The sequence below is a fragment of the Electrona antarctica genome (assembly GCF_951216825.1).
Source record: "Electrona antarctica genome assembly, chromosome: 6".
In the NCBI taxonomy this organism is placed as follows: Eukaryota; Metazoa; Chordata; class Actinopteri; order Myctophiformes; family Myctophidae; genus Electrona; species Electrona antarctica.
Window position 1 is genome coordinate 43,073,853 of NC_136811.1, and position 21,131 is coordinate 43,094,983.

The 21,131-nt window shown below is 41.7% G+C and overlaps 2 protein-coding genes and 1 long non-coding RNA gene across 3 annotated transcripts in view; all 3 read right to left on the bottom strand.

The window, feature by feature from the left end:
* Positions 1–1,201: 1,201 nt before the first annotated feature.
* On the bottom strand, positions 1,202–19,608 carry LOC306925291 (uncharacterized protein). Its single transcript, XM_079504032.1, has 4 exons — positions 19,417–19,608; positions 7,334–7,423; positions 5,496–5,573; positions 1,202–2,939 (listed from the first exon to the last, which is right to left on the bottom strand). Exons 1-4 carry the CDS (start codon positions 19,531–19,533, stop codon positions 2,913–2,915), a joined length of 312 nt encoding a protein of 103 aa, XP_079360158.1. The 5' UTR covers positions 19,534–19,608; the 3' UTR covers positions 1,202–2,912.
* Positions 14,942–15,630, bottom strand: LOC306925292. The gene is made up of 2 exons (XR_013790235.1): positions 15,557–15,630; positions 14,942–15,333 (listed from the first exon to the last, which is right to left on the bottom strand). It is a non-coding gene; the product is annotated as an uncharacterized lncRNA (long non-coding RNA).
* LOC306925290 (uncharacterized protein) overlaps positions 19,541–21,131 on the bottom strand; it is a 65,101-nt gene continuing 63,510 nt past the window's right edge. The window contains exon 4 of the mRNA XM_079504031.1: positions 19,541–19,952. Coding sequence (XP_079360157.1) covers positions 19,654–19,952 — 299 coding nt within the window. The 3' untranslated portion in view covers positions 19,541–19,653. The remainder of the gene's footprint in view (positions 19,953–21,131) is intronic.

A 21,131-nucleotide genomic window follows, 5' to 3' on the forward strand; every position in this document is an offset into this window, starting at 1 on the left:
CAAGCAAGCAAGCACAGTGGCTCACTGGGTACAGAGCCTGCCTGGGAATCATGAGGCCACAGGTTCAAGCCCTGGCTCTGACATAGTTCCCCAAAATCATAAAAATATGACCTACTATGCTGTCTGAAACCATGAACTATAGTAGGCCTATTATGTGATTTTCATCTTTTTTTCAAATCCTCCAAAATCACGAAAAACGACATGCTATAGTATGCCGTCCAAAACCATGAACTATAGTATGTCGTTTTTTTGTGATTTTCATCTCTTCTTTCAAATCCTCAAAAATCACGAAAAACGACATATGCCGTCCGAAACCAAATATGAGAAATGTATAATGGGGCTCAATGGCAGATATTGGCACATAAACAAAATCACTTTCACACTTTCACTTTTCATGGCAAATCACTTTCACCTAGAAACTCCATTCACACTTTTTATAATTCAGCTTACTGTGGAGACACATGCTGGAACTTTTTACTTTGAAATGTTTTGTCGTTTCTGAGTTATTTCACTTAAACGCCCAATGCATTCTCAATGTCAATAGCACAAACTTTGGCATGCTACTAGTCCTACATACTTACACCTAGAAACCCCATTCAAACCTATTTAGGTTCATCTTACGGTAGACATGTTTGCCTGAAAAGGAATCTTTTAAATGTTTCATAGTTTTAGAAATATACTGCTTTCAAATTTGAGACATTTATAATGGGGCTCAATGGCAGATATTGGCACGTCAAAAAAGCACTTTCACCTATAAACTCCATTCAAACTTTGTATAATTCAGCTTACTGTGGAGACACATGCTGGAACGTTTTACTTTGAAATGTTTTGTAGTTTCTGAGTTATTTAACTTAAACGCCCAATGCATTCTCAATGGCAATAGCACAAACTTTGGCATGCTACTAGTCCTATACTTACACCTAGAAACCCCATTCAAACCTATTTAGGTTCATCTTACGGTGGACATGTTTGCCTGAAAAGGAATCTTTGAATGTTTCAGCTGACAGGCCCCAGCCGCAGGAGTATGTGCAGTAGAAAGATATCCCCCTCTGGCTTCGTTTGATTTGTACAAAGCCGGATGCATGAAATATGAATATTGTACACAGATCCTGAATGATGACTGGCCTATTATCTCCATTTGATGACGTGTGTTGTGTGTTGCTTTTTGGTAGTGCACAAGAACAGAGACTTTTGCATGTGATTTTAAAGGATATATTATTTTATTTATGTATTTATTTCAAGTTAAGCGGCTGGTCATACATGCTTATTACAGGTACAATGATAAGGGTCTCAAGTTTAATTTACATTCATTCACAGGACCCAGAAAAAGGCACATGCATGCACGCTCAGGTATTCAACTCCAGGCTCAAGCACACACCCACACACACACAGAGCCTACGCTACACATCAGACATACACAGAAACCATTTGGATAAATGGTTAAGTTTTGGACAGCACAAGTGGTAGTACTTAGCAGTTCTTTGTTCGACCACCTCATCGGAAAACTGGCAATAACATTCTCTCGGTGTGTCCATAACTTAAGTTGACTATTGAGCACCTTTTTGAAAATGGGTTTGTGTTTTGAACATTAACACTTAAAAGACGACACAGCACACTTTTTTGGCAGTGTTTGAGCTTCTGTAGCTTTTTGGTGCTGTGCATCTACTATGAAGCAATGCACATATAAGACAGAAGCGCTACAGTATAGAACTAGATTACATTGAAGCCTAATGAAGCCTTTGACGTACGACTGTGACACATGCCATTATTTTCAGCAAGAAACGCAGCTGTACGACAAAGTATAAATTAGGCCTCAACCGTAGGGAAGGGACTGAACTTGTCACTATGCTGGAAGTGACACATTTACAAGGACAGAACCAGCATAGTGGCTGTATTCAGAGCAGCCTGGCTGCTTATCAAGGTAGGAAACAGTGCACTTCAGAAGAGTTTTGGTTACATGCATGGATGGGAGAACTCCCAACTATTAGTGAGTGACTGCATGCCAGTATCTCAACATCTAGAAAAGCACTGAGATTAAAAATGGCTACTTCATCCACAGTTTATTACAATTCAATGGATACTCTTTCAAATAAAACTGTTTAGAAGGTTAATTAATTCAATTTGCTTCACAGGCAGCCATAGACCCAAATGACAAAACATAGATCAACATCACATTGAAGACAAAACACTTTGCTAAAACACGAGGAGGGAGAAAGGGGTTGAGTGAAATTAAACACGCTATGACCAAACAACTCAGATAAATTATGTGTAAAATGAGTTAGGAACATGTAGAAACACTACTTAATATAGGCCTACTGTAGTTTCATACAGAAAAGAAAATGAAGGAAGGAAAGGACAAGGACAAGTATGACAGGACGGAAAACCTCTCCTAAAACCGAAACAGAACCCGGTCATTCTCACAACCCGAAGTGGCATTGACGGTCAAGTCAGTCGGACTTGCACCGGCCCTAACTTTCGTCTGTTCCAGGTCTGATTCGGTTCAGCCACCCTTTGCTAGTAAACAGATCAAACGGACAGCAGACAGAAAACAGAGAAAAACACATTAAGTATTGAGCGTGGGGTCCTCCAGGCTGCATGCGAGGGGGTTCAAGGACATTTTCAGCAAACAGTTCACACCGCTGATGACTGCACAGACTTGGAGACTCAGCACAACGCAGGGGGGTTGAGTTTGCACAGATTGTGTTGCTAACTACCAGCCGAGTTGGGGGGGGGGGGTCACTGGAGGTTATGAAATACATTAGAACGTTATTAGGTGAAAGTGGGGAGAGAGAGACTTGTGAGTTTTAAAAATAAACAAGATTTCCTCCTTTTCTTCCTTGTTTTCCCACTTTGGTCCCTTTGTTCTTGACATCTGCTCGTGTGCCATTGGAAAGGGGTTGCAGATAGGGACTTCAGCGTTTGGCCGGAGAAGCACTTCTCTGCATAACAGAAGAGAAAATGTCAGAATGCATGGCAGTGGCACCTGAACCTGGCAAGTGTGCATGAGAAAGGAGGGTGTTAGTAATGTATGATTGTTTGCGGGGCAATGTGCTCGGCAGTAAGGCAGCGCAGATGGCGCGCGCAGGAGCGCAAACAGCGTTACGTCTCATGTGGCCTTGAGAAAAGCCTTGCGAGATAATCAAGTTAATTGAGCAACTAAATTGGAAACTGGACTGCATTTTCTCTCTAAGACTCAGATAATTACTCAGGTAATTACTGTATTGTTACAGGTTGTATAAAAGTGTGACTTTTGAAACCATGTCTTCAGAGGTAGAACCTCTTGTTTATCATTTACTTGATTAGAACCAAAACTGCAGATTAGGTTAGATTAGGATTAGATGTTTCCCAGAATAGATGCGCTGCGCATTTCGTTCCATTGTTTGGATGAAAAAAACTGCCTGAGGATTTTGAATGGCATAGAGATTATACAAATTAATATTTGGAAGAAAGAAAACATATTTTGATTCAAGAAGCAGCCTTTGTTCTAAAACCCACTGTCAAATAACATGAAGGAAAACATTGTACGAAGCAGCAGATTGGTTGCAAACAAAGGAACATGTAGACAGAATATGGGCACAAAGACTCGTATAAATCTTTGTGTTCATTTCTGTTGGGATGATTTGAGTGATGAGGGATAGCCTACTTTAGCTCAAGGCTAATTAACCACATGAAACTTCAAACCAGAAGTAGTTTTTTGATCTTTAGCCTCTAAGGAACTGGGGGAGCTAATGGGAATCTGGCAAAGCATAACTGAGGAAAATCGAGGTAACGAGATAAACAGGGAGAGCAACTTTTCATAACTTGTCTTTAAGTTATAGCGTACAGTATATATATATATATATAGTTATGTATATACTGTAGCAACACACAACTAAACAGGATTTGAGAGTTTGTCACAGAGGGATTTGTAAAGTTAAGCTTGAAGGTGCATTTGCCACCTGTTTCCTCTCTGCGGTGAACTCGGCAGATGTGAATACACTAGCAACTGAAAAGAGGAGATAACGTGGCGGCTGAACCACAGCGTTTGGTGATCGTTTGTTTATGCCGAGTCGACAGGTCTCCAATGGAGTCAGAGGAAAGAAGGGAGAAATACTTTGGCTTTTGTCTTTTTGCAGCCATGCATCTTCGTCAGCCCCCAGCTCACCTGCCACAGTTCCTTTCAGCCAACGGTGTTCTTTTTATTGGAATTGAATAACAAAGCTGCTGAATATAATATACTGAATGAATGTTGATTCTAATAATTTCTTATGTGTTCATAAGGAGACATAGTATATGTGAGCCCCTGTTGCATTGGTCTAATTCTACATCCAAGCGGCCAGAACCCTCAAAATGTCTCAGCCTTAGAACTTTAGTCGGTGAACGAAGGATATCTGGTTTGTGAAAATACCAAACATTGGATATTGCACTATATGCACAAGTTGGCGGGGGAAAAAAATTATGATTCATGTGAAAAGCCTTGGATGGCAATATACTGTAATTAGCGGTTTGTAACCAAATTAATAACTCAACTCCTTCTCTGGACGAAGGGGTAAAAGAGATGGACGAGCCTGCATTGCAATCGCAGAAATTCATTTCCTGTTCTGCAGGGGCATTGCTCTTTAGACACCCTATATGAAATGATAAGCCACGAGAGGAATAGAGGAATAGGCTGCAGGGCGTAAAGACAAAATTGTTCTCTCTGTAATAGGCTTTGGGCCATGCAGTAACAATACAATACCCTGCCTCGTGTAAAGCAATTACAGTATGCTAGGTACAGTATACTGCAGCCCTCACCAGATGGATATAAAAGCCTGTATTATGTTGAGTGTTACATAAGCACTATTAATGCACAAAGCCGGTAGCATGTACTGTAATTGGGCCTCTGTCTCTGGGGACTACTGCTGGTCCCACAGTAAAACCCTCAGTGTTGATGTACCCATTTGTAATTCTGAGAGCCTACAAATCTAACCAAAAGTATACCCTGTTGCTGACTTAAACGAACACTCAAAGGATTTTGACGGCGTACAGTTGGCTGCGTGATTTAAGGGCCTGATCTACGGTTGTGCTGAACACGTTTAGAGTGAGTATATGAAGCAGGAGAGTGTCCTACACGGCGCATCACTTACTCACGTTGCTTATTATGATATCATCACTGAGCCGGGGAAAAGGAGCAAGAAGAATCATTAGAGAAGTACATCATTTTGTACTCACATTGATGGGAGGGGGGACACAAAGAGACAATGTGGGTGAAAGCCTGATTTATACCTCATTGCACGACGGTGTATCGCACCGGAAATAGCAGACAACACACCGCATGCATGGGGTGTTGTGAGCTCGTAACTTTTGTCTTTTTTTCCGGCGCGCGACACCGTACCGGCGTGCCACGGAGCATGAATCAAGCGTGACACGGAAGGTTAATTTATACCACTGTGTAAATCGTCCTGCAGAGGGCAGGAGACAAAGTTCAAAGACAATTATGTCGAAAAGTCTCGACTTAGCGGTTTTGTGTGTTTTACCATTGTGAACATCTTGGTCAGGGTGCCTTTGCCGTCCCCTGCCTTCTTGGCTTTAGCGGACTGTGACTTCTGGTCACCCTGGGAGAGAGGAACAGAACAGTGCTCAGCCAATAAAGGGAGGACATGCAAGTGCTTAGCACTTGGCTCAAATTAAACGGCAATACATTCTCTTTTGGAAAATCTACCGGTTTGGAAAGGCTTTCCGAACTATAGTTCGGAGAGTTAAAAAAAAGGTTCTGGGACCACCTTCCCGAAACTCGGAATGACGTCAATTTACCAGAAGGAGTATGTATTGTGCTTAATTATATGAATAAAGCAATAATACAATACAGGCATCCTTCTAACTTTGTACGGCGGTGCTTCTTCTCAAGTGACTGATGAATACTGTATTTGTGCTGAACATTTCAGCTTGATCTCTGTGGCGTTGCAAAACACCCTTGACTGTGAGCGTGGGGTAGAGTCCTATGTTGTCTTAAGATCCCTTATTATTATAAGATTTTGGAAGGTGACCGAAATAAATCAAGTGCATCATATCTAGATGACCTCACAGAGACAGAGATGACAGCGAAGCCATGGATTGCGTCGCTCACAAAGCCACAGATAGGAATGACATATCGACCGACGTTATCGTTGATGCGTGCAAAGTCGATGTGATGGAGAGTAGATGGGAATTGGATATGGGCTGTTATCTTCATTCACAGGCGTCATGCTCTCGAGCCATTTAAGGGGGCACCGGTGGCCTCATTGTAATCACTGTACATCCCATTTTGGACTTCGGACAGTGCCCCCTCAAGCCAATTTCATACATTGTCGCACAGCGGCATCACGCACCGAAAATAGCGCACGACACTGTTGTGCGACAGAGCATAAATTAGCCTTCAGTTTCAGTGGGCATGACACCTCTGTGATGTTGTTCTTCTTGGGTTTTTTTTTGCGGTTTCCGAACCACCTACCATGCCCATCTTGGCAGCTACATTCCTCCACTGGAACATGTAAAAGACAGAGACGGGGAGGAGGGGGGACAGCGATAAACACAACGCTTACTCAGAGCAAAGGCAGCATGGGAAGGAGAGGAGGCAGGTGGGAGGGTGGTGGTCCGTCCAGGGAAGAGTCACGGGGGGGCAGGAACAGATAGATGCAGGGGAGGAGCAAAGGCGTGGGGCAGAGACAGGGCAAGGAGGAGCAAGGAGGAGGCGCTCACGTTGAAAAGAGCACAAGTTCAGTGACATTCAGGACAACACAGCAACAGAAGCCAAGAGTATAACATACAGTGAAGTCAAATATTCATAATGCATAGGGCAGGCAACCTTGCATATTTTTCAAGTATTTGTTTTTTACCTTTTGTCGTGGCATGAAAAAGCCAGCGTACACATATAGTGACTATGAGAAAATGTATACTGAGAAGCAACTGCGATAATTACTCATTCATTGATGAGTTGAACTTGAACTATATCAATATATCTACCAAGCTGCAATAGGGTCACTAGACATACTAAAAGGTAATTGGCATACTAGGCCTATGGGATTTCGGACACAGGCCCTGTCCAAAATCACTCCGAAATCACATGCTAACATACTAAATAGTATATGTACTGCTTAGTTAGTAGATACTAAATAGTAGGCATATTTAACCTGGATAAAAGTGCATATAAGTCACATATAAGCAGGAGACTCACCCTGGACTTGGAAGGGGCAGGGGACACCTGAGAAGGAGTTAATCACACAGACAGTAAGAGACAGACCTCGCTGACAGACACAGTTAGTTAGTGATACACAGGGTGCAGAAGTGCAGGAGAAATGCAACAAGAAAAGACACGCAGGAGAACCATTCCACTCACGATCGTCCTGAAGAAGTGCACCACGGCGTTCTCTGTCCCACGCTTACGAGGGGAAGCAGCGGCTTTGGGAGTGGCACTACGGAAAGACCCCTTGAGGAGAGGAGAGGAGAGGAGAGGAGAGGAGAGGAGAGGAGAGGAGAGGAGAGGAGAGGAGAGGAGAGGAGAGGAGACAGAAGGGACATGAAGAAAACAATGTGAGCATAGTAGTGTTAACGTCTGAGTGTCCCAGGGATCAACATCCATCTTGTGTCAATGTTTCCCAAACAGTGGGCCGGGAAGGTCGGGAACCATTTGTGGGCCACGGACACGTTGGTATATGGGTCCCTTTATTTTTTAGTTTACTGCCTTTTTGTTTTTCACAAGTATTACTATTTCAAACCACGTTACATCAGCATCAGTTTTTTGATTGATTGATTGAAAATTGTATTAACAGTTTGCAGAATTACAGTACATTTCAAGCACAAACTCAATACAAAGGCTGTTAACTGTGAGTGGACGACCCAATTAAGCATTACACTTGTTTACAACAGGGTCCACCATGTTCAATTCATCAAAACATTTAGAGACGTACAAATAGACACTTTAGCCTGTGTACTGTAGAGTGCACTCTTTTCCACACTCCAAGCTGACACAAATAAGCATTGATCGTCAGGTTTCGATTGCGGGGACACAGTGGGGAGCTTCACTGCATGGGGGCTGGAGGAGGAACATGTTACCAGGCTGCCGGTGACTTCTCATGGAAATGGGCTGGTAGCTCCATTACAATCAACGGCACGCATGCACGCACATACACACACGCACGCACACACACGCACACACGCACGCACACGCACGCACACGTACACACACACACACACACACACACACACACACACACACACACACACACACACACACACACACACACACACACACACACACACACACACACACACACACACACACACACACACACACACAAACATTCCCTTAAGGCAATGTGGCCAAAGTGCAAATGAATCATTAAAAACCCATTTAAATGATGGAAATGAATACTTATATTTGGCAGCATTTTCTTGTTTGCGGCTCTGGCAAATCGTTAACAGAATGTGTAGCCCATAAAATTTATATTTTAAATGACAATGAGGACTAAATCTGGCTTTAGTTGTATTGGCTTGAAGGTTGTACCTAATTTTCAACCAAAATGAGTCATTAGTTCCCTTTTCGATGACATTGTATGGCTTTTACCAATACATGACGTTTTGACGACTACAGATATTTGCTTCACTTGAATATCCATTCCCTCTCATCTCGTGTGACCATTCTATCCCTACAGGGAACCTGCAAGTTGCCAACTGTGACACACAGCGTTTTCCGACATTATGAGTCTGGTGCAGGTAAGCAGGCTGGAAGTGAGTCAAGCTCATTCCTGCATGGGGAAGGTAGTGTCCACTCAGCTAAAAAGGTGAGAATTAGGTGGATGGCAAAAGTCCAAATTCAAAAATTCTCCTGTCATCTTAACACAAGTCGTCGTCCCCTAGATGGACAGAACGCCCTCTATGAACCACAGTGATCGAGTGCCTAACTAACCGTATAACTAAACTAATATTATAAAAACCCATGCCTAAACTGTGGGACTTCTGTCCTTTCTAGGGTCGGTCTGTCCAGGAGAGCATGTGTGTTTTAGGAGTGCATCGTGGAGGAATGTTAGCGCGTTGACCATACAGTTCTACAGATCTAAATAATACTATAATTGCCTGCAAAGGGAGTTTAATTTCCTGAGCTAAGCTTGAAAAGTATGTAAGTAAGTAGACACTATCTCAGCCTCAGTTGCAGAGTTTCATACACTCATATCATTTTATACCTTGGAGTCTATTTCCTCAGTGGAGGACCTAAAATCATATAGTACAGTATATGTACAGTGTGTGTGTGTGTGTGTGTGTGTGTGTGTGTGTGTGTGTGTGTGTGTGTGTGTGTGTGTGTGTGTGTGTGTGTGTGTGTGTGTGTGTGTGCGTGCCTTTCTGCCTGCCTTTCTGCCTGCCTTTCCGTCCGTCCGTCCGTCCTCTATACATTTTCCAAGAGCTTTTTTTTTTTTTTTTTAATAACATTTTCTTGCAAAATTGCCAGGCTGGAACACTCAATCTGACACTCCTGATTGACACACGGAGCAACAGAGCACTTCTGTATTAATGCTTGTCATTGGTTCTTCACTCTACTGATTCGCCCCTAGAGCCATACTTTCTTGGGAAATTGCCTCTCAAAACTTCAATTTAAGTTGCGGGCTTGAACACACCACCTGAAACTCAAGATGGACACATTTGTGTCACAGAGTACTTCCCTATGTGGCTACTCGTCACTGAAGCTGTCAAGCATATCGCTAGCTGTCATATGCCGATGAACAATGTGTAATGATTTCTGTTTAAACCCAATCACTGCACACAGGACTGTCAGAGGGGAGGGCGCTGCCTCTGAGGCCCTGTCACTGTATAAGCATGGCTTATACAGTACTTAGCAAATCTGCAAGCTCACAATGGGTCACACGATCGACACAAGTTGTGAGCTTGTAGATCGGCTATGTCAGGCATGTCACTTTGTCTTATTTTCGACAGATCATACATTGGGCATTTTATGCATAACTTCCCCACAGTCTCAAAGCAGTGGCGTCATTTCAGCAATAAGCTAATGGAAAGTTCACGACACATACAGTATTTTGCACACGGGCATGAAAAGTTATTTGCTTCCTTTTTGGCCTATTTTCCTCATTTCTTTCACCTTGAGTGGCCTCCCTGAGGGCCAATGTACGGCAGCTGCCATAGCCTGCCATACCCAATTGACGCCACTGTCTCAAAGAAATGCGACAAAAATACAAATCCAATAAATGTATGTTTTATAGGTAATTATCCATTGGTGCTGGACAGCATGTCAATGGAAACTATCATTATTTACATTGTTTATGTTGACAGCATGACGGACTGTGCGACCTTGTGTTCTACCCAGCCGTGTGCAGTCGCTTTCCCAAACAGAGACAGACTTCAATTAGGAATCCTTCTGCCTAATGATGTCCTACTGGGCTGTGACGAAGACACACAGTCCAGTCATGATTTGACAAATGCAGTTACGGGGTGTGTGTGTGTGTGTGTGTGTGTGTGTGTGTGTGTGTGTGTGTGTGTGTGTGTGTGTGTGTGTGTGTGTGTGTGTGTGTGTGAGAGAGAGCGAGAGTTCTACTTTTAGATATTTGTGTCCGTAAGAATCAGTCAGAATCCAATCTGGCAACCCCTTATGCCTAAACCTTTAAAGATAGGGCCCTTAAGTGAGTCTGTGAGGGAGCGCACGCAATGTTCCCCCTATGAGCTGGAAAACATGAAAGCAGCTATCAAAGAAACAGCCAATAATTTGAAAGTGATCCAATTTCATTTTGATGTTAGAGTGCCTCTCTTCTACAGCACTAGTCTGGCCTGATCAGAGTCTCAATATTGTAGACAAGAGAGAGAAGATAAATCAGAAATAGGCTAGAGAAAATGATCATCTTCTGTAACAACCTTTGAACTAACCGAAATGCATGCTCTCACAGCCACCGTTCAAGTTTAATTTGTTTTGCCATCAGGTCTAGAAATGTAAAATTAACTCTGACAATGGCTTGAGATTGAAATAAGATAATTTTATGTTAAACTAAAATAACAAAAGAAAAAACTAAAATCTAAATGAAATCTTTAATGAACAATGCAGAACTCACTAAAACTAAATGCATCTACAATTATCTTTGCTTTAGTTTCTTTCCCACCATGTATGACCATATTTAATGTCATACATGACATTCAATGAATCAATTATGCTTTCCTCATAATACCTACTGTAAGTGACTAAAACTAAGACAAAAACTAAATACAAAACAAAAATGGTCTATTCCTCAAATTAAAACTGGCCTACTTCGTGCACTCATGAATCCAACTAAAACTCTAATTAAAGAACACAACACCAAACTGATCAAACTAAATAAACAAATTAATATTTGAAAACTATATGGCTGGTGTAGAGTCGGTGAGGATCACAGAGCCCACTTTCAAAAAGGTTGTTGCTTTCAGAGACTCTAATGTCCCTCCAGGAGAGAAGAGAGCAGGATCATCGATGAGCCCTTTGATGTTTGAAAAGAGTTGGTAGGATGCGAGTGTGTGCAATTATGCTTGTGTGGGAGTAGTGTCTCATCTCTCATCTCCCCACAGGATCAAAAGGACAAAAATGTTGTCAAGTTGTTTGCATAACATCGCCACCGACGCTATAAACTTTATAGCGTTGGTGGCGATGTTATGCATAAAGCACAACTCATTGCATGTTTTAGACGCCACCTGTTGATTACACTGGGACAATAAGAATAAATAAATGAAACAGTTGAAGGTGTTGGAGTGAGGACATACATATTATGCGTAATATTGTACAATAGTGTTAAAGTCAAATTAAATCAAATTTCATGAAATGTAGGCAATTGTGAGGAATGATAATCACAACAGCTATGCATTCTCTGGCAGCTCCTTTGTAGATTAAAATGTAAAAATGTTTTGTGTATTAGTTTTGCGATGAATCATTGTTCCCGTTGTGAATGGTACCAGCTGTATGGTCATTGTTCCTGTTGTGAATGGTACCAGCTGTGGTCTGGTTCCACAGTTCTGGACCTGTAAAACCTCTTCATGCTGTTTAATGGTCTTGTTAAATACTCTTCTTTCAATATTTTAATTCTGTTCTGTGATTCTTGAGGGGCGCCAGCCCCTCCTATATACAGCTTTTGTCCCCACACAGCTCAATATTTGCCATTGACAATGAAAGGAGAAATTAGGTCAAATGTCCGCCAAATATGACGTAAATTTGTACGATGACAAGAGTGCCCCTCACAACACACGGTGTGATTATTATTATAATACATTATTTTGATGGGCGATGAAGCCCCTCCTATGTCCAGCTCTTGGTGCGTGTAACCCAAATTGTGTCCTAACACAAACATTAAATGCCATTGGCAATGAATTTTGAGTATTTGTCTAACACAAACATTGATGACGAAGGTAAGGACGCAAATTGTGATTGGCCGGAATGAGATGATGTATGATGATGTACGATGACTACACACAGGTGTGATTTGTTATCTCTATAGAGAACAATCTCTCATATTATCACTTATCAGGTAGATGGCGGGGAACTCAGCTGGTCGATATTATCGACATAAACGGAGGGACTGGCAATAGGCTGTGAAACCCACTGGAGATTGCACTTCACTCAGGAAGGCAATCAGTCTGAGAGGAACCAGAACATTATTGTTCCTCGTAACATGCAATAGTGCAGAAAATGGCCACCTGCCACGTACACAAGAAAGACATTTGGCCACAATTTATTTGCAGCTAGATATTACCTCTACTCCCAAAAACCCCACAGCGAGACAAATGTGGCCTATACCTTGCAGCGAATAACCACTGTGGAACCGGTTGCATCATGGCCCAGACACATAAAGGAACTAGAAAAAGTGCCCCTCGGGGCACAGGTCTCCACCAAGCCAGGTCAAGTTGTGGCCTCCTGGTGGCGCTATAATAGGCCAATGTGAAAAGGGTGCCATTTCTTCATACGCCTTTGATGGCAATTGGATGATTTGAGGCATTTTGTTCCAAAAATGTGTTTTGCAAAAATCAACCTGTTGGTGGCGCTATAACAGGCCAATGTGAAAAGGGTGGGATATATTCCTCAGCCTAGTAAGAACATTTGTGAAAGATTTCACGTAAATTGCATGCTGCGTTCATGATTTGAGGCTTTTGTTCAAAACTGTGAAAGCCAATTATAGCCAATTAGGATGGAATATGAAAAATCGGACAGATCCGACTTGAGCACATGACCATAGAGATACTGTGTAACGATTTGTGAGATTTTTGGACAGAATCTGGAGGAGTAATATCAAAAAATGTGTTTTACAAAAGTCGGCCTCCTGGTGGCGCTATAAAAGGCAGATGCGGAAAATGCAGGTCAAAGGTTTGTCCTTGTCCTCTAGGGAGTGTGTATGCAACATTTCACGCAGATCGGTGCAGTTTTAGGTAAAAAATGTGAAAAGCTGCCTCATGGTGGCGCTATAACAGGCCGTTCTGGAAAATGTGGGGCAGAGGTTCATCGTTGGCATCCAGGGAGTGTGTGTGCAAAGTTTGGCATCGACCGGGTTAACGGTACCGGAGATTAGCTGGTAACGGACGGACGGAAGGAAGGACGGACGGACGGACACACACACACACACGGACGGAGTGCAAAACATACTCTCTCCCCATGCCTTCGGCCTGGTGGAGACAATAAACGCAAGTAATACTTGCATTTTTATTTCTGGTTCAAATGTAATACACACATGCAGTAAACGTTAGACATTTCATTTTGGACTTAAAATAGTTTAAAGGACTGTTCCACATGGCCGAATTGCATTTTCACTTAATTAGCATGCATTATGTGAAAATTAAAATAAATAAACTGTACTTCCTGATTCTTCAGTGGCTCTGTGTGTTCATTCCAAACTAATAATTGATAACAAAGTAAGTAGCTCCGATAATGCTCAGGGTGTCTGCCTTTGTCTGAAATATAAATTAAAAGATAAATATGAATGGGAATATCAAATGGAAAATGTAAATGAACCAATAGTGAGAATTAAAAAAAATTTAATCTGCAGTTCAAGGAAATAATATGAAACAGGCTTTATTACTCTGAATAAAACAATACAATTGACACAGTAAGGGGGGCAAATCAAACTACTTTTCTTTTGCAGTCACAGTTTCGTGGCTCATGAATAAGCTTTATGTAAACATTTGCATCGAAAACATCTTTACAGCAATGAAAACGTCCCCCTGGGACGAAAAGGCATCCACGCCGCAGATGTTCATGCTTTCTGGCTGTTGTTTCACTACACAGGGTTATTTTAAGCTAATTGAGTGAGCCGTTTAGCCACTCCCTGTTCAGTTAAACCCAATGCTAGTATAACTCCTTTAGGTTTCCAGTAAACAGGCTTGGCACAAAGGAATGTATCAAATGTCTCCGGGTGCATAATACGGCCAATTTGTTACTAGACACGCTTAAGCTGGCAAAAATAAATCCTCAGAATGAAATGTAAATTTGAGCAAAGCCATTGAAAGTAGCAATGTGAGACTACGTCAGTGTCTCACCATGAATGTAAATGGTTCAGCACTGCTGGGGAACAAAGAAAGGCAATAAACACTCCATTTATAAGGAGATTATTTTCTATTGAATGTACTAGTAAATGGTGCATTTATACAGCACCTTTCTCCAAAGTGCTTTGCAATGTGAATTACATTCAACCATTCTTGCAAGGTACCAACCTGCTCATTGGAAGCAGTGAGTGGTTAAGCGCCTTGCTTAAAAAGACGAAGCCAGGAGGAGCCATTGATTGAACTGTATACGCCTTCCAATTCCCAAGTGGATAACATGCAGCCTGAGCAACTGTCGTCCCCTCATTATTGTATCGTTGGATTCCTCATCATTGTGCAACCAAACTAAACTAAACTAAACTATTCAACCCACAGGTCATGACTCTGATCCACCTGTCCAATAGCATGTACAGTTAGAGAAGTTAAGAACTGAAACATAATGACAATGCAGAGGAAGTTGTGTTAAAGAAATTTTAATCAAGCAATCATTCAAAAGCTTAGAACAGGGTCAGGGTTAGGAACAGGGCATTGGTCAAGACAGTAAAAATATTACTTAAGCAATTGACTGGAAGTAGTACAAACGCAGGCACACACACACACACACACACACACACACACACACACACACACACACACACACACACACACACACACACACACACACACACACACACACACACACACACACACACACACACACACACACACACACACACACACACACACACACACACACACACACACACACACACACACACAGACACATGTGAACCTGAGGTGTGCTAAATTTAGCTTGCGCATGTGTTAAGTTATACTTTGTCACACAACCGTGTTACTCATTGAAAATGACTGATTCGAACATGAATTGAACATGGTGGACCCTGTTGGAAACAAGTGTAATGCTTAATTGGGTCGTCCACTCACAGTTAACAGCCTTTGTATTGAGTTTGTGCTCGAAATGTACTGTAATTCTGCAAACTGTTAATAAATATTTCAATCAATCAATCAATTCAGTCATTTCCCTCTGTCAACCTGGCTATTTGACGGTCAACCTGGCTATTTGACGGTCAACCTGGCTATTTGACGGTCAACCTGGCAATCATCAGACTGCCTGTCTGTCGCCAGACCATTGATATCTGACCTGTCTTCTGACCTGTCCTGTTTCTTTCCTTCTCATTCCACCGGCACCTTTATTGAAACTGCAATGATGGAACATTGTCCGAAAAACCTGTAAATCTGTTATGTGACAAATACAATTTAGTTGAGTTGAGTGACTAAGTCGTGTAACAAAGTATAGATGAATCCTATGTAGGGAGCCCTCCGCTTCTACCAAGACACTGCGGTGGAGTGCAGCATATTCATTTTGGTTTTAAAACACAAAAGTGCTAACGCCCACACGGTTGGATTACTCAGTTTGCCATTCCACAATTTAATATGCAAATTAAGACTCTAAACAGCCTTTAGTTGTTAAGCTTATCTGCTTGTATGACTAATATTTATGCAGATTCAGCTATTCTTCAAATGAATACATTATCCATAGAATTCAAGCCAATTAAGAAAACCAGTAAAGCTTTATAGTTGCGTGCCGGTGTTTGTTACGCACCTAACATGGTCGATCTACATTCTACAAGCTCACAACGTGTCACAGCATGCCACGTTGTGAGATTGTAAATCTCTGCTGTCGGGAAGAAACCACCTAACTCCAAAATGTTCATTGTTTAGAAAATGAAAAAAAAAACATTTTTTTTAGGAAATGAAGAAAACCTCACATTTTGAAAACAAAGCAATGCTGCCTCAAAAAAGTTCAATTTTTTGTGACTTTGGGGTTTAATATTGTCAATTACTTGCATGAGAGGCCGAGAGGTGGTGGAGTTAGCTGTTTTAGCAGACAGTTTGAGGGTTCAATGGAGTAAGAGGTTTTGTCCGAAGCACTTTTTACTACTTTTCATTGGTTCAATATTGTTTTAACCAAAAGGGTGTTCAAAAGCACTGATTTATGCAAAAATATCTAAAACCTCAAAAATTGAGTTAGGTGGTTTCCTCCCGACAGCAATTTAGGTCCAATTAAGCAATATTACATGAGATAGGGTGTGGTTTAACGTCATTAATGCACGCCTGCGATGCTGCAGGAACAAGCCTGCAGGGCGAGTTCCGAAAGCAACGCAGAAGTGACGTTAAACCACCCCCTCAAGTGTAATATTGCAATTTTACCCTTAAAACTAAGCAAATCGCTGAAAAAACATATTTTTTTAATGACAGATGTAGCCACTACGACCACAAATATCCCAAGAAACTAGCTAGCCTAGCCACCGAGTTTGCTGCGCTCTGGGAGAACAGAGCAGCTGAATTCTTTGTTTTGATTAGGTGTGGAGTGGTGCTCGTTTGAACCACGGCTAGAAGGCTGTTTCAACCAATCAGATTGCTTCCTCGAAACGACCTGTTGTATAATTATAAATCAGGCATTAGTAACTGCATTAACATACAGATGGATTTGCAGTGGTCTCATTTCCTGAGACTATTATTTCAGTTTTATTAAACGTCTTTCTGGTGATATCTCCCGATTTATGAAACCGATATTTCCCCAAGGTCCAGACTCTAATCAGGACTGACAGAAAGCAAATATAAATGCCAGGTTACTCAATAATTAACTCCAAAACATGAATAGAAAAGGGAAGCTGTACAAAAAGTAATTAGGACAAAGGTGCGACAGATCGGATGATCACAACGTCAATGTCAACTGTTGAAACAACTGACTGAACGGAAAGGAAATTAACACAGAATTTCAAATGGCACATAATACGTGTAACACAAACTCAGGTGGTCTCTAATACTGCATTATATTTGTATAATGCAAAAGGTTTTACAGGAAGATCTGTGTGTATAGCCTAGAGATAGTCTGTAGGTCGGAACTAGAGCAAAACAAAAAAAAGTGTATATATATATATATATACATACATACACACATCTCTTATATTGTTGAATTATCTGAAAGTGTTCACAGAAAAGTGTTTTTGCAGATTATTTCCTGCTTGAGGCAATGGAGGTGGGGCGAACCTGTCTTTAGATACTTGAGATATTAACACTTACAATTTGAAGGCAAACCTTTGGTGAAACCATAAATACCTTACGTGTTACAGTTAGCTTTGTAAGCAACTCATTTCGAGAGCAACAAAACATGTTTTGGACAAAGTCTGAGCAAGCCAAAAGAAATGCAGCTTCAAACTAGATTTCAATCAATCCGTCAAAGCTCATTTGCAAGTAGGCTGATATTGGACTGAAGCTTCTCTCCTGTTATTTTCCCTGAATGTTTTAATCAAGTGAAAAAAGAAAAGTCTAATTGCTCAGTCAAATGGAGGCGAAAGAGAAAACTCTTAACGAGCACAACATTTCCATATCGTTTCTAAAGCATTTCATCGTCATCGTTGACATAAGGCCAAGGAAATTGCATATTTTGCTGCAGTCTTTCTTGCCAACACCATCTTCTATAATACACAAGGGGACGCAAATGCTAGCCAACGGAGCTTATAAAGAAGGATATAGTAGTTCACTGTGCAATACATCACACCTTTTCCCTTAGAACCACTCCCAATTTTGTCTCTACAATATTGATTCAAGATAAATACTCTCTCTGTATACACTAAACAGCACGGGAACAATTCAATCTCCTGTCTTTGGCAGCACAAAGAGAGGCTCTGGGGTTCAGCGTTCAGCGCATTGCAGAGTCATTCTCAGAGCAATGTAGTCCTAAACACCACATGATATCACTTTGTTTCAAGAGGAACTCTTGAGGAGCTTTTCTCTTACACTACGCAATGCTAGCCTGGCTAATAAGCCAGACTCAAATCAGCCAGACGGCTGATTCGCGTCTGGCTTTAGCCAGGCTAACGCAATGCAGATGCTTGTATTTCATATAGCCCCAGACAGGATTGTATAACATGTTCCTGTACTAATAAATATAATATATCTTTATATAATACACAATGTATTTTCTATTGTATTATATACTATATATATATATATATATATATATATATATATATATATATATATATATATATATATATATATATAAATACACACTTTAGAATAATGTGGTCAAAGACCAGCCTTTGTGAAATAGGAGAGGGCCATGCTCTTTTATAACTCTCCAACGTCAGTGTATTATAAGTCCATGCAATGCATATTATTTCATTTCCCTGTATAGTCAGCTTATGACATTTTCAGTGTTCCACTTTCACCGTATGACTGCGTAACTCATCAGAGTTGTTTGAATGCTAGATATGATTTTCTACAGCGTACCTAATATGAGAATTCACAAAACCGGTTTCCATTACACCTACTGTAGTATATGTGACGTTTGAGTGCGTATACCATCATATCTCTCCTCTCTTCCTACTCTCGTGGGAAGTACTCGAAATACAGCTTTCATTGGCTCCAGTTTTACATAATATGCAAGTAAACGTACTATAAATCGAACTGGAAGATACAACAGAACACTACTACTACCATTAACTTCAACCATGGTGGTCACATCATGTACCACAAGCATTTTGTTTATAACAAAGAAATAATCATAAAAGAAAGAACAGAAGTGTGGTACTATGCAGTGTCGTACCATCCAATAAATGAAAAACTCAATCAAAAGAAACATTTCATCATCATTTCTAGACTCAAAAGCCTCTGTAGCAGAGAAAGACCTCAACCACACCCAAAGCTATTTTCCAGTGTTAGATATGAACAAACAAGCACATTTTAGGACAATGATGGAATCCGACACATTACAAGAAATAATGTGATTTAAAAACAAATAAAACAATAAAAAAACAGATATACTGTTCTTCTAACGACAGACTGGGAGTGATAAACAGAAAGCAGAATTAAAAAAAAAGATGGTACTGTCAAGCGTCCTATAAACCCTCCCTCCTTCCTCACCTTGCTCTTCCTCTTCTTGTCTCCGCCAAAGAAGTTTCCAATCTGATCCAGCAGGCCAGGGCTCTTCTTCCTCCGGCCCAGACCAAAGGCGCTCTGTGCGGTGCTTGTGGATGCCATGGCGGTAGTGGTTTGGGGTTTGGGAAGTAACTGTTTTAAGGTTCGTAAAACGCGAGCGAGATACAGAAAGGCAGGAAGAAAAGAGCGAGGAAAAGAGGAAGCAAATGAAAAAAAGCTACACTAATCTAGGTCCTGTTCGGGAGTCTCCGAACCACACTCTGAACTCGCACCGCTGTGTTCCTGGATGGTCTGTAACTCGTCCGATTCGGAGGGGCGGTCTTTGAAGGTGTTATCCTCGCGTCCCGGGGCATCTCGGGAGAAGAGGCGGACCAGGTGGGGGCGGGGCGTGGCGTCGTCAGGGTCAGCTGTGGTGGCGTCGGGCCAGGAGCCGTGGGAGCCCTCAGCGCCCGTGGAGTCAGTCACCGCCGGCTTCTCCGACACGCAGCCATTGTTCTGGTTCACATCTGCCTCACCCAGGCCTGCGCAGAAACAACAAGGGTTATCTATGGGCTTGGGCCCGCATGGCACACAACGGGGACCGGCAGCACAATGGGGCCTTTCTGAGAGGGCCCTGCTGCCACTCCCGCTGCAGCCGAGACCATGGCAGAGCAAACGTTCCCACTTGAACCATCATTAATACTAACCTAGTGTACTAAAGCAGTGGTTCTCAACCTTTTCAGGCCGCGACCCCTCAAAATGATCATAGTTGATGATCCCCCCACACCTTGACAAGCACTTGTAATTGTAGGTGTTGAAGTTGACTCGGTTCCACAGCTAAATATTGTGAAAATAGCTAAACAACGCCTCACATTGCAAGGCTATTTTGACATGTTTTTTCCTATATCTTGTATAATTTGACAAGTCGGCCAATGTTGACAGGTTTGGAACCACTGTGCCAAATAACAAGGGAGAGAGAGAGAGAAGAGGAATTGTCACACCTTTTTGTTATGGGCTTTATTTTGTTTGCAATTTTGGAGATGATTTGCGTTCACAGTGAATGCACAGGACATCAGTTACCTCACATACAGCATCTTTGAAAGATGCAAAAAAAAACTGAATTAGGAGGGGAGCATAATTATCCCCTGTCCCCTCCTAATTCAGTTTGCTGTGTCACACTGGGTGAGTACAATATAGGAAAACATGTTGAATAATTACACTACAAGTTTGCACACAATGTGCACAAAAACAATAAAAATGTCTTCCAACTTGAATGGGGAAGTTGCATCTTGGATGATGAGCTGTGACCCATCCATGTGCAGACATATTCCAGCGTGCTTAACAGTACAGATGATGAGGTGTACTCTCATTACAATGTGAAAACTGTATCACACATGCCAGCATGTCTGTTGCAGTTGAAACTGAGACATGCAAGCCTTTCCTGTATAGGGTTCTGATCTAACAGCTAACTGCCATGCTAGCTAGCTCCCACAGCACAGGGCATCCAGTGCATTCCTGTCTCTGAAACAATATACACACTGTACTGGCAGAAGTGGTGTAGCAGTACACCAGGGAATCTGCATGCTGATGTTGATTTAACAGTGGTCTATTGTCAACTCTGCATAATTGTTTCGGTGGCACAAAAGGGGCCCAGTGTACACCAAAATAGCTCCTATAAGTATGGATTTTCAACTCACTGCAAGGTGACACTTATCTGATTC

Coding starts and splice junctions, on each gene's coding strand:
- LOC306925291 (XM_079504032.1), bottom strand. CDS start 19,533: ATGGCATCCACAAGCACCGCACAGAGCGCCTTTGGTCTGGGCCGGAGG. Junction 5,574..7,333: donor TGCACTTCTTCAGGACGATC/GTGAGTGGAATG, acceptor CCTCTCTCCCAG/GGTGACCAGAAGTCACAGTC. Junction 2,940..5,495: donor TGACCAAGATGTTCACAATG/GTAAAACACACA, acceptor TCTGTTATGCAG/AGAAGTGCTTCTCCGGCCAA.